The sequence below is a fragment of the Gobius niger genome, assembly GCF_951799975.1.
Source record: "Gobius niger genome assembly, chromosome: 19".
Classification (NCBI taxonomy): domain Eukaryota; kingdom Metazoa; phylum Chordata; class Actinopteri; order Gobiiformes; family Gobiidae; genus Gobius; species Gobius niger.
Window position 1 is genome coordinate 28,327,810 of NC_136870.1, and position 14,731 is coordinate 28,342,540.

General features: G+C 40.9%; 1 protein-coding gene across 1 annotated transcript; it reads left to right on the top strand.

Annotated features, from left to right (window-relative positions):
* Positions 1 to 96: 96 nt before the first annotated feature.
* On the top strand, positions 97 to 10,657 carry LOC306978800 (protein NLRC3-like; the record flags this gene model as incomplete). The annotated part of the gene is made up of 7 exons (XM_079577480.1): positions 97 to 186; positions 2,133 to 2,195; positions 6,574 to 8,282; positions 8,420 to 8,587; positions 8,654 to 8,824; positions 9,965 to 10,011; positions 10,089 to 10,657. 7 exons carry the CDS (start codon positions 97 to 99, stop codon positions 10,655 to 10,657), a joined length of 2,817 nt encoding a protein of 938 aa, XP_079433606.1.
* Between the last annotated feature and the right edge of the window lie 4,074 nt (positions 10,658 to 14,731).

The window sequence follows — 14,731 nt, forward strand, 5'->3', positions numbered from 1 at the left end:
TTTGTGTCCAGAGTCGTGGAGGACGTGTCACTCTCACTCAAAACAGAAGATACAGAAAATGTGACAAGCCCGGTAAATAAAAGCAGGCTTCAAGATATGTACCAACGACTGCGGGTCATCAAGTGGCCCAAACTCACAGACCGACTGCGAGATGAAGATCCAGAGAGAGTTCAAAAGATGATCCAGGTAAGCACTTTTGAAGAAAACAGGAGATTCATAATTTGCTCTATAAAGGATGCTTGGTGGATGAACGGCTAGTGCTCTTGCCTCTCAGCAAGAAAGTCCTGGGTCCGATTCCCAGACCATGTTCTGTATAGAGTTTCCATGTTTCTCTCCCCGAGTCTGAATGGGCTTCCTCTGATTTACCCTGTCAACCAAAAACATGCACAGTGGGTTAATCCTCGAGCAGGTGATTCTGACCATCAACCTGGCTCCATATCTGGAGATGGGTGCTGCATTACGGCCTCCCACTGCTCTTTATGGGTCGCCCTGACGCATCAAAGGACGGGTAAAATGTACACATTTCCCTACGGGGACAATAAAATACACCTTAACCTATATCTGGTTTTTGATTCCAAACAATAGAGGAAGCAACTTAAAGGAACAGGCCACCATTTTTCCATACTGAGATATGTTCTTACCTGATCTTACACGAGTTGATGTGTACCTGTCTGGTCTTTGTCTGTGCGCCAGTGTTAATTTTGACAACATATTTTATTTTAGTTTTAGTCTTAGTCTTTTGACTAAAATGTAATTTAATTTTAGTCAAGATTTAGTCAAAAAAAACTTTTCAATTTTAGTCTAGTTTTAGTCGACTAAAATTGCATGTCAATTTAGTCGACTAAAATTAAGACTAATTTAGTCGACTAACATTTATAATATTCATTATAATTATATTTAATCGTGGTCCTCAACTTCATGGAGCTGCTCCACATGAACAAGGCACAAACCTGTTCATTTGTCAGTGAATTTACATGATCTGAGGCTCTTTCAGACGCTCAACACAAGTTTGGATGATTTTAGTCTCTCCTTTTCATTTTTATTTAGTCTGATTTTAGTCGACTCAAATATCTGGACATTTTAGTCACAGTTTTAGTCTCATGAGAAACTTTTAATTTAGTTTTAGTCCAATTTTAGTCACAAAAATATTACTTTGACTAAAATTAAGACTAAATATTTTAGTCGACGAAATTAACGCTGCTGTGCGCTCAGTCACGCAAAATGACCAAAGATGTTCCTAGCATTTAGCCTGTCCTCTTCTCCTCTATGGGGCCAAAAGGGGGTGAAGTTAGAAGCGACCGAGCTCTTCCACCTTTCCCCTATTTAAATATGGTTACGTGAGAAGTTACACGATCCAAGTCTAGCTACACAAAATTAAACATGTCGATTTTCTAAGTGGATAAAAAGAGGAACTATTGTGAGGCGTAACAACACCTTAGGAGCACTTCCACATCCGCACAGTAATATCTTATTACTGGGCGGACATCGAAGTTAAATAGGGGAAACAGAAGAGCTTGGTCGCCTCTAACTTCACCCCCGTTTGGCCCCATAGAGGAGGAGAGGCTACATAATAACAACATATTTGGTCCTTTTGCGTGACTGAGCGCACACAAAAAGCCCAGACAGGTACACAACAATATTAGTTGTGGTCCAAACTCATTCCAAACTTTCCTTATATATTTGCAGCCTCCCAATACCATTTCTTCACAGGGACCAGATTATTGGCACATTTCACAACTTGCAGGGTCACTTTCACAAAGACTACGTTTAATAGTCTGCAAATTCATGACAATGATACAAATGCTTTATAATTACCATTAGATGCACAGTGTTTTTCCCCCACAAATGCCTGAGTTTACAACAGAGGGACAAAACTAATTTAATTCCACTACTTCTATAATAATAATAATACAAATCAGGTATGCTCTTATAAGTAAACTGTGGCTTTTACAGAACACTTTTCAAAAAGCTGTGGATAACGTGGATTCAATGAAGAGGTCTTCATATAAAATATTTAAAGAAAACATATCTGAAAATGAGCTTCCCAAAAAGGTACAGTATTTCATTCTAACAGTGTGATTTCATACTGGTCTGTTGCTGTGCTGCTGTTAAAGATTATGGCTCTCCCTCAGGTTCAGGAGTACCTGCATGCCAGCATTGAGAACATGCAGCTGGCAGTTTATCACAACAAACAGGTACACTTTCAGTATCTCTATAAGAAATAAAATCATCTTAATCATTCAAAAGTAATAGTACAATATAGCCGCAAAGCGGCGATTATCGGCCCTCGCCGACCACCCTGCCCAAAGTCAGGGGGCGCTGGCGCCCTTTTGTCTCCCTCAATCTAAAATTACGGTGTTGCTACTGCCTTTATGTTTGTTTGTTTTTTAAATTTTTTCCCTGGGGTCTTAGTTTTAGGAATTTTGGAATGCGTTAATGTGCCCTCTCGGCATCTGAAAAAATTTGAGATAGTTTTTTGACAATGCTGAGCACTCCCCACTTAATTTTGGTTGACATTATACAGGGAAAAAATAGTATGAATTTGTATCACACTATATCTGCAAACTGAAGCATACTTTTACATTTTACTTATCCAAGTACTTTGGATAACCTTTGGTTCCTCACTTCTCTAGATCTTCTTCAACAGGTTTTCCTCGGAGGAGATAGAAAAAGCACATGTTGCTGAATTATGGAGTTTAACAATTTTCCATCAGAATAAAATGGGACATTCTGGTTATCGCTACGGCAACACCGTAAAAAATATGGCATAGGTGTGATTGACTTTTCTGATCGGAGCGACCAAATAGAATTTTGTGCCAAATTATTTTTATAATTTTCGCAAAAAAATTAAATTTGTACTCACCATATAATTCCTATAGGGGGCGCTATCGCGCCCAAGTTGAATTTTGCCTAATGAGAGTGTTTAGGACTGTGACTTTAATAACTCATGAAAAATGATCAAAATCGGGCTTCATATGTGCGAATGGGAGCCATTTATTGTTTGCGAAAAATTGCAAAATACTTCGTCCAGTTTTGCTTCACCGCATAAAAAACGTAAAACTTAGAAAAGCAATTTGGATAACTTAAAGTTCTACTTCTCAAGATTATTTTTCACCCAAAATTAGCTTGTTCCAATAAACGCTAATAGAGGCGTATTCCCGCTTCGTTGGGCTGTCATCCAAAATGGCCGACATCCAATATTTTGCTCAACTTGTCATGATGCACGTCTGTATCAATTTTTATGATTCTACGACAAACTTCATTCTAGCCTGCGTCCTATCTCGCAATGTTAAAAACAAAAATTTTGGCACCATTATTTTGAAATTTGGAAATAGTCAAAAGTTGTGTCGGGTTTGAATTTTGGGCCAAAATCTGTGACTTTCGTTGATGTTCATTGGGGGAAAATTGTGAAGGTGAAAAAGAAAGAAAGAAAGAATAATATTCCCACACGAAAACAGTGTTCCCGCTATATATTTTTGCAAAGTGCTCGCGCATTCCTACCTCATGGTAGAGGTCTACCATGAGGTAGACCTCTACCATGAGGTAGAGGCACGACGTGCCCGTCAGTGACCCAGGGCTCGGGCCTAACAAAGGGTCTGTTTACAATGCCAGGGGCTAAATTGCAAGTACTTCTTTTAATTAACACATGGTATTTTATTGCACCTGATTTTTCATTATAAACCTTGAATGTTGATAGGGAAGTTTGATATCTAAATAAGTTTGAGCTTGCACATGCTATTTTGCTGAGTGAAAGTGAAAGTTTAAGCACCCCGGATCAAAATTTCTAATACTGTGAATCAGTGGCGGCTGGTGATGTGAAAACCAGGGGGGGCTGTTGCCTTGACCTACCTTCAATTATATTTTAGAAGATACTTATAAACATTGTTTTTAACTTAAAAAAGAAAGTTATCTTTGGGGCATCTAATATTATTATTTTATGTAGAATACATTCAAAACTTATTGTTTAGTTTTATTCAACTAAAAAATAAATCATTTCTGACTAAAGCGTAACGATAATCACTATACATATGTGTGTTTTGCACCAACAGAACCAGAACAAAGGCAGGAGGTGTTTCCTCTTTGATTTCATGTACAGTTTTAGTCCCAGACCTGCTGTAATTTCATTATGAGCCTCAGAGCCACAGGTTTAAACCCGTATAAACCGTCAGACAAATGATCCGCTCAGAAATAATGTGCAGCTCACGTTGTGAAGAGAGTCCTCCTCTGTAGCACCTGGAGCTCCACCTCTGTTTCCCTCAGTGAATGAATGACGTTCCCCTCTCCTGTCGTAGCTCCTCCTCACGGTCCTGAATCTTCTCTCCATCAAATGTCCACGTCCTGGGACATGAGTCTCCAAGTCAGCGAGGGTTTGTCCCAAAGTGTGAAATAAACAAGCAGCAGCTAAAGCAGACGAGCTAGTTAGCATCGTCATGCTACCTCCAGGAAAGTCCGTTCAGACATGACTTCTGACGGAAGAAAGTTGTCCCAAGTCCATTAGTTTGACTAAGTCCTTTCACCTCCTCTAAGGAAACAACACGAAGCTCCTCCGTCTCTCAAATGAGAAGTTTTTCCTCCGATCGTCCGTGAGCTCAGAGCTGCTCCAACAACGAGCTACTCGTGTTTGTTTACAGGAGACGCTTCCTCGTCTTTCACCTGTTAATTCTCCGATGGGCGCTTGGCCTCAGCGCCCATCGGAGATTTATTATTGCGCGTCTCTGATTGGTTGAATTAATGATATACAGTGACGTTTTTATACTCTAGTAGAGCGCCATTGATTAGATGCTTGGGGCGCTGTTCCTCACCGCCCCGAGCACAAAACTACACATTTATGAGACTGTGTTACAGCGGTTACAGCACAAGATGAACCAGGCTGACAAAATGACACGCTCCTTCACCTCCACTCCCCCTCCCTCCACTGTATAAATGACCTGTATGTAAGAAAGTTAGGATTTTGCTAAGCTTAAAACTTTTTATTTTATTTGCATAATTGATAGGAGGGGCGGCGCCCCACCGCCCATAATGGACCAGCCGCCACTGCTGTGAATAATGAAGCATGAGGAAGTTGAAATGATCTCCAAAAGGCAAAAAGATGACACATTCCCACAACATTACCCCAAAAATCTAGTTTTTTATTCCATCATTTACATTTTCAAAATAATATAAAAATGTATAAAGAGGTTTAGGCTCCCGCAGAATTAATGCCGTATAGCCCACACATTTGGCAAATATCCCAGCTTTAAACTCTTTTATAGGCAAGTAAGAGTCTTTCAGTTCTAGTTTAAGGGATTTTAGCCCTTTCTTTCTCACAAAAATCTTCCAGAACTGAGAGATCTCTGGGCTGCTTGTCATGTTGTCACTGGAGGTTTATTCACAGATCTTTAATGATGTTTGGGTCTTTTCTTACATTAATATTATTTTGAAAATGTAAATGATGGAATTAAAAATGTTTTGGGAATGTCTCATCTACAAGCTCATGCCTTTTGGATATCATTTCACCTTTTCCCTAACTTCATTATTCACATTATTAGAAATTTTGATCCTGGGTCCTTAAACAATTTCCCTACCGACTGTATGTCTGCAGCGTATGTATTTCTGTGCAGGCAGTAACACCGGCAGTGGTAACAGCTCCAGTATATTGCCGAGAGCTGCTCTCTGAATGCTACTGGTTGGGATGTTTGATGGCTTTGAACGTCCCTCCGCTTACCCTTGACTGGGACATATGCCATCAGCGAATGGACGAGTGGGACTTTCTTCCACGGAATATAATTCCGAAAGGTACATACTTAAAGACACAGCTATTGAATAGTATATGTTCAGGTTAAGTCGTATCCAGTGTAGTATAGTTCAAATGTGGCTTTGTCAACAATCGCAATTTAAATAGGCTAATTGATTTCATTTGTCTATCTAATAGAGGGCTCTGCTGATTAGGCTACCACAGATATAAAATGTTATAAACTGGCACATAGGATAATCATGATTATTATAACTCCCAGTAGTGCTTCAGCAGCTACTGGGAGTCAAACCACCTCAAAGTGATGAGGAAAAGATGACAGATGCTCTGAACTGGTCCCGAGAATACGACAGGTCGGACAAGCCTCTACCTCAAGAAGCTCTAGGCTGCAGTTGTCTCTTGCACAGATTAAGTCATGGTCATATAAATCAGTGTCAAGCCCTGTGCGCATATATATTTGCCGCTGAACCTTGGATTAGGCTTTTACCTCAGAGAGTAGCAGGTTAGCTTTCGCTCCATGAGTGTTTGCAAAAACAGTGTTGGAGCAGCACAAAAAGTGCTGTTATTCTAGCTAGGAATCACATTAAACAGGGCATAGAATGGAGCTACAGATTTTTTTCCACACTGGAATATAAACGTAGGTTAAGTATATGAAATATAAGTAAGTTAAGTATATGAAATCCTTAAATTATAGGTTTTATCTAATCACTGATTACAACAACAATGGCAAACTGTGATTGATTTAACCCTTAATCATCTGCTCTATAAACTGATCTTTGTGTCTTTCATCAGAGTCAACAGATGTTGTGTGTTGCAATAAACTAAAGTTGCACTTGCGGCAGACGTTCAACCAGGTGTTTCAGGGTGTGGCCAAAGAAGGTAACCCTGTCCCCTTGCAGCAGATCTACACAGAGCTTTACATCACAGAGGGTGGGACATCAGAAGTCAACCAGGAACATGAGGTCAGACACATTGAGAACACCTCCAGGAAACCAGCAAATGTCCCTAAACCCATTGAAGACATATTTAAACAAGGACCCGAATCTGAACAGCCAATCAGGTTGGTGCTGACTGTGGGCGTGGCCGGTGTGGGGAAGACGGTGCTGACTCAGAAGTTCAGTCTGGACTGGGGTGAAGGTAAATCCAATCAGGACGTCCAGCTGCTGCTCCCCTTCACTTTCAGAGACCTTAATGTGCTCAGAGACTCAGAGTTCAGCCTGGTGGGACTGGTCCATCACTTCTTCAGTCAAACCAAAGGCCTCAGCAGTTTGGAACACCTGAAGGTGCTCTTCATCTTTGACGGTCTGGACGAGTGCAGACTTCCTCTGGACTTCACTAAAACCAAAGTCCTGACGGAGCCCACAGAGAGCGCCTCAGTGGAGGAGCTGCTGGTGAACCTCATCAGGGGGAACCTGCTTCCCTCCGCTCGCCTCTGGATAACCACACGCCCCGCGGCGGCCAATCAGATCCCTGCTGAGTATGTCTCCATGGAGACAGAGGTGCGAGGGTTCAGCGACCCACAGAAGGAGCAGTACTTCAGGAACAGGTTCAGAGACGAGCAGAAGGCCACAGCCGTCATCTCCCACATCAAGAGAATCCGCAGCCTGTACATCATGAGCTACATCCCCATCTTCTCCTGGATCCTGTCCACAGTCCTAGAGCATCTATTGAACTCTAAGATCACGGACCTGCTGCCCACCACCCTCACCCAGATGTACGTCCACTTCCTGGTGGTTCAGGCCAAAGTCAAGAACATCAAGTATCATGAGGGAACAGGAGCAGATTTTCACTGGACTGAGGAGACCAAGGAGATGGTGAAGTCTCTGGGAAAACTGGCCTTTGAGCAGCTACAGAAAGGAAACCTGATCTTCTACAAGTCTGATGTGAAAGAGTGTGGACTGGACACTGCAGAGATCGCTCGTTACTCCGGAGTCTTCACACAGGTCTTTAGAGAAGAACAAGGTCTGTACCAGGACAAGGTCTACTGCTTCATCCATCTGAGTGTGCAGGAGTTTCTGGCTGCTCTTCACATCCATCAGACCTTCTTCAGCTCTGGGGAAAACCTGCTGTCAACACAACAATCAATGGGCTGTGATGCCTTCTACCGCTCTGCTGTGGACGAGGCCTTAGAGAGTCCAAATGGACACCTGGACCTGTTCCTGCGCTTCCTCCTGGGGCTGTCTCTGCCAGACAATCAGAGCCTGCTGACCGGTCTGCTGACTAACACAGGAAGTGGACGAACCAATTACAGGACAGTAAAGTACATCAAAGATAAGTTGAATGAAAAGGGCTTGTCTGCAGAGAGGAAACTGAATCTACTCCACTGTCTGAGTGAACTAAACGACCGCAGTCTGGTGGAAGAGACAGAGAAGGTCATGAGAGAAGGACGTGTCAATAACAAAAGCATGTCTCCTGCTCAGTGGTCTGCCTTGTCCTTCATCCTACTGTCTTCAAACTCAGACCTGAAGGAGTTTGATCTGAAGAAGTACCAGCCTTCAGATGAGGCACTCGAGAATCTAGTGCCAGTTGTGAAGGCCTCAAACAAAGCCAAGTGAGTTTTAATTCAAAGCTAAAAAAGTTGATGTTCCTAGTTCCAACCAGTGTTTATTGTCAATGTGTCCTTGATGTGTGAGTGAACATGGCAAATGGAAATATAATTTACACTGTACGACTCCATTTTGTTTTCAGCCTGTCCTGCTGTAACCTTTCTGAGAGGAGCTGTGGTCCTGTGGCCTCTGTCCTCAGTTCCTCCAGTTTAACACACCTGGACCTCAGTAACAATGACCTCCAGGATGTTGGAGTGGAGCTGTTGTGTGAGGGACTGAAGAGCGCCCCCTGCAGACTGGAAACACTAAGGTGAAACAGTCCCACCATGCACTCTGCCTCTGTGTCCACACTAGGGCTAATGCTGTGTGTTTTTAGGCTGTCTGGATGTCTGGTCTCAGAGAAGGGCGGGGCCTCTCTGGCCTCAGCTCTGAGCTCTGCCGCCTCCCAACTGAGAGAGTTAGACCTCAGCTATAACCATCCAGGACCCTCCACTGAGCTCCTGACTGCTCTGCAGGACCAGCCCAACTGTCCCCTAAACTCTCTGAGGTGAGCAAAACATAAAAAAAATACAAAACCGGGCCCAATCTTGTGTTTCTAAAAGCACAAATATGTATAGCATAACTTTTCGTGCTTAGTAGAAGCGCCCTGTGAGATCTTGCCACTCCCGACTTGCCGCATTTAAGTAGGAAGTACACGGGGTGGAGAAACACCCATGGCCAAAAGCGATGTTATGTAAAACAGCCTTTTTCCTCCGATCAGACTCCGCGGCCGTGGGGGAGAAGGGTTGTGGGGGAGTGGAGGTGAACATGTGCTTTTGTTTGGGTCGTGTTAACGCAATTACAGCTGAGCTACAACTGAACTGAACGGATGTACATCCTTTTCACTCAGGACACGGACAGTGTTTAACTCATGGTGGGATAGTTACCATTCTATGATGGTTACCATAGTTACCAGGCCGATCAATGCTAAAGCTAATGTAAGAGTCCACATGAAAGCCAATTTAATTTGAAATTAGTTGCTAATGTCAGGTGGTGCAACCAACAGTTAAGTGGTGCATTACAATCTAAAAAGTACAGGGATGCACTGATCTAATACTGGTATATGTTATCAGAGTCAATACAAGAAAAAAAGGATCAGATATTGGTTTAAAATATTTAATAATAAACCGATAACTGTTTTGGGCTGACACTGAGCACTCCGTCCATGGGCCTCTGGTTTTATTGCTGATTCCAGCATCAGTCAGTTACAAATTACAGATGAAATGTTCAGAGGAGAAAGGCTGTATAAGATATACTTGGCAAATATTTTACTTTGTACAAATTTTTGGAAACTATTTAAATTTTAGAAAAATCTCGGTTGCCCCGCCTGAAACTTTTTTATACAGAGAAGCTACAAATACATTTAAATACTTTTGAATGTTATTTAACAAACATAACTTGTTTAAACACATAATTATTGACTCAAAAATATGCATGATATCAGTTTTGAAAAAAACATTTTGAAAATTTGTTTTTAGACCCCTTATACTTCATTGACCCATCTATGGGTGATCATCATGTCACGTGGCTACAGCCTATTATATGATATTCTATCCAGATTTATTGTCTTTTTTCACATTCTTATGCTATGAGTTTCTTGACAGCAACAAATGTGACAATTGAAAGATTTGTCTTTTCATATATTCAGACTGAAGCCTGCTGGGGAGAAATGGCTCGTTCCAGGTCTAAGAAAGTGTACGTTTTTTTTAATATATTAAACACTATGAGGTTTTTATTGAACATCATTAATGATCTTTGCTTTTATTTAAAAGATTTCTGTCAACTGTCTCTGGATCCGAACACAACCAACACAAAACTGAAGCTGTCTGACAACAACCGCACTGTGACCTTCAAGGACAAAGAGAAGACATACCCTGATCATCAGCATAGATTCCACTCCGGTCCCCAGGTCCTCTGTTCCAATGTTCTGAATGACCGCTTTTACTGGGAAGTGGAGTTGAAAAATAATCAAAGTGTTTCTATTGCACTGAGTTACATTGGGATCACATCAAAAGAAGATGGGAAAAACAGTGAGTTTGGAGCCAACAAAGAGTCCTGGGCCCTGAAGATCTCCAGGGAAGGTTTCAGTGTCAGCCATGATGGGACAGAGTCCAAACTTTCTTACACTCCTCACCGGACTGTGCGCTCACGCTGGGATTCCTTAGTCCATACTCGAGTGGCGGTGTATCTGGACTACACAGGCGGGTTTCTGTCCTTTTATGAGATAACTCAAGGCAGAAAGACCCTCCTCTACACTTACCACGCCTCTTTCCAACAGCCTCTGTTTGCTGGATTCACAGTGCACAGAGGCTCTGTGTCTCTGGTAGAAAATGGTCGGTAACGCGTTGCTCTAAATTGAAACACTTCACAGAAAACAGGACTTCATCACGTGAGAAAAAATCTTGAATAGTGTGAAAACAATATCACTGCAAACGAGGCAAAAGAGTCAATCCAAGCCTCAGGCAGGAGATACTGTGCACTGAGGGGTAGAACTCCTTTATTCCCACTGTTATTGGGTTTGTCCCTGGTTCAGAGCGTGGTGTCCTGCACTGGTCAGCTCCACTTCCTCTTTCCTCTTCCCCTGCAGCTCCCTGCGTTCCACAACAATCTTTCACCATCTCCTCATGTGTCCTTTTTTTGTTTCCTGTAGCTCCTCTTGTGACGCCTCCTCTGTGCTGCAGGGGGGGCTCTTGGTGCCTCTTCAGTGGCTCAGAAGAAGAAATGTGTAGGTCTAGCTGATAAGATAGCATTTTGTTTACCTTTAAAAAGCTGCTTCTTCAGGACCATGTTGGACTCTCAAAATAAACAAATCCACCAAACCTCCACAAAAAACAGCAAAGACGTACAAAAGCATCCAGAAAAACAATGTGGAACAGTAACCACAAATGCAGTTTGCATTAAAAGTTAAAAAGTTACGCTGTACCAGGAGAGAGAGGGAGGTCGCTTCCTGTTTTACACCTAATTAGAGTAATATAGCTCACCATTAATGTACAAGGCACTAAAGCCTGGAACAGTTTACCCACTGACCTGAAGGGGGAGTCAAACTGGGTCCATTTCAAACACAAACTTAACGACTTTTAAATCAGGTCAGAAATGTGACCACTGACCGTCTGCTCTGCTGTGTTTATACAGTGTTGTGATGTATTATTATGATGTGTGTTTTAACTATGTATTGTTTATTTTTTTTCTGTAAAGGCCCAACTAGGGACAGACATTGAGATTTAGCTTTGGCTAAAATGTTGTAGTGTGTGACATGAGCTTATGTGACATACTTGTCCCGATTCAAATTAAAAAAAAAAAAGATTCTGAAGATCACCTGACCTTCATTACAGACTATTCTACCCACTGAAGCGATCACGTGTTTACGTTGAGTCAGACCTGACTGTAACTGGGACATCTCCAGTTAGTCTCCATAGGGATGTCAACTAAAAGCATCAAAATGGGATTTGATTTTGAGTGTTTCCTCGCCAGGGGACGGGGACGCCCACGCGGCTCGTCACCACCTGCTGCAGACGATTATTTGGACATTATTTTTGCCTGGATACTTCATTTGCCTGAACTTTACACTGTCCTGTATATTCTTTTGTTTCATTGCTTTAATGTTTGGTGCAGTTCTGTGAGGCAACTCCCGTTTGATATTGGGCTATACAAAACTATTGATGATTGAATGACTGATGATTTAATTCAATGTACAATAATCAATCAATCCTTTATTGTCATTGTCATTTAAAAAGATCATCATTTAATTGGAGCGCATGGTGTGTTGTGAAAGTGCATAAAACAATGGTGCAGATCCCGTGCATGGCACAGCAAAAGTATATGTTTGTTTAAGGCTCAGTAACATTCTTTGTTGGCAGCAGCAAAGAGGTCTTACAAAAACAGATCAAAAGTGCATCAATTACAGAAAATATTGTCAAAATTAGATATGAAGAGAAGTAATGCAGCAGTGCAGTCCAGTTCAGTTATTGCAGAGTGGTTTTTGTCCTCATCCAAATAAACTCTTTGATTATCCACTGCAGAAACAGACTTTCCTGTGTTGAGCTGCTCATTAGAAGCAAGTTTTGTATTGGCAACAGGAGAACCCAAAATGTTATGCGGTGGAACTTTAAATATATATAGTATTTTTTTTTTTTTTTATCAGTTTCATGGTTGCTTCACTGTACTCTATTGTTATATTACAGTACTTCCTCCCTTGCTCACATTTACTTTGGATATTACTATTACTTTTATTATCTTTGATTGTTTTAATTCTAAAAGTCAGAAGTATTGAATTTAATTGGAATATCATTCATTAACAATTTACAGAAAATCATGTTAAAACAAGACTTAAATAATAAAAATACAAAGGACCAAATTGAGGTAAACAATTAAGTAAATGAGGAAAAACATTACTGACACTAACACAAGTTCTTGTTTTAAGCTGTTAGAAACAAATGTCAAGGACCTAATGGGGAACATAACGGGGCGACAGTGGCGCAGATGGTAGAGAGGGTCGTCTCATGATCGGAAGGTCGGGGGTTTGAATCCCACCTCCTGAAAGTGCACACTGTCGTTGTGTCCTTGGGCAAGACACTTCACCCACATTGCCCCCAGTGCCTGCGTACATTGGTGTATGAATGAGAGTATGAATGGGTGAGTGGATCCTTGCTGCGAAGCGCTTTGAGTGCCTAATGTAGGTGGAAAAGCGCTATATAAGTTGAGTCCATTTACAATTTACCATAATAATAAACTAAACTAATCTCAGTGAGATGGAAAACTAAAACGATTTTCTGATACATTGTGTTTCTTTATGGCATTGATACTACTGCATCATGTAATATTGCTTTAACAATAATTTGGTGATATATTGTGCAGCTGAATTTTTTTAACATTTTTTTTTATATTTAACAACTGTCTATGATTGAGGGTAGGCATTATCATATTGCAATCTGTGTCACCCTTTTTTCTGATTATATATTTTCTGAATTCTGATGTGTAAGTTTGTTGTGTGTTCCAAACTATGAAGGTTAATTTGTGTTTTAATTATCAAAGCGCTTCAATTCACACACTGAATTCTTTATAACTGACATTTTTTGCATCTGAATTATGAGAGCCAAATAATTCATCAACCATTGAATTTTTTTTTTACATTCAATTATTCGACAACTTATATTTTTACTTTTTTTTTTTTTACACAGATTGTTTTGGTTCTTATTTTCAAAGTTTTTTTTTTTCAAAGATATTTTGTAAATTGGATGTTCAGAATATATTTTTAATAATTGAGATGCAATGAAATTCAGTGTCCAAATTTTTTATCAAGATGTTATTGTAAAAAAGACTGCAAATAAACATGCAAAAATAAAAGTGTCCTTCTTACAACAAAAATATGAAAATGATGTACATTGTGCCTGACTGTGTCGCCTGCCTCGATAAGAACCTCTGTGAAGCACTGGCTAATATTGTGAGTTCTCCCGTCTTACCTCTTATCCTCTGTATGAAGCTCATCCATCATTCAGCTGTGGATCTCAGTGGAGTCACAGGGAAATCTCCATCTGCGCAAATACACAATCCCCGTTTGAAAAATCACTGCATTTTTTGTTAGTATTAGCAATGTAGAAGCAGAATTTCAGGACCGTACCTTGTGAGAAGGCAAAGGAGGACCCACAGCGCCCTGCTCAGGATAGCAGTGGTACTACAGGAGCCTGGAAATAAATAAACTGTTCAGCCTTATCTTATAGAACTGAAAAAAGCAAAGATACAACTAGTAGAGCAAAATATAACAATACAAGAAATATCCACTGCCTTGATAGTTGATGGAGGATTCTGTTAATACAAGTGATTATATAGTCCTTCCTTAACTCCAGGGGTCACAACAAAAGATTAATTTCCCGCCAGCAATATGAAATCACCTTTTTCAGTAGTAATGTTTTCTTCATTACTGCCTCATACATTGACAAAAGTAGACTAAATCATTTACAATACAGGGTTTGTACAGCGAGCAGCAGGTCAAATGGAATAATTTTTAATGCCATTTTAATACCCAAATACTCTATCTATAATCTTACAAAAACTACAAAATCTGTGCATATTTTATTTGAAGATTTGTACATTCAAATATCATGGCCCGATCCCGTCAGATCTGAAGCTAAGCAGGAAGGCCCTGGTCGGTACTTGGATGAGAGACCGCCTGGGTGAATGTAGTGAGTGACTGGTTGGTGGTGGTGGGAGCGACCGACGGCACAGACTGGTTGACTCGCTTCCATCAGTCTACCCCAGGGCAGCTGTGGCTCCAACAGTAGCTTACCACTACCGAGCATGGAGTGAATGAATAGTGCAATGTAAAGCGTCTTTGAGTGTCCAGGAAAGCGCTATATAAAACTGATGCATTGTTATTAAAATTATTCCATCTAACTGAGGAATTAAGGAAATTTAACCC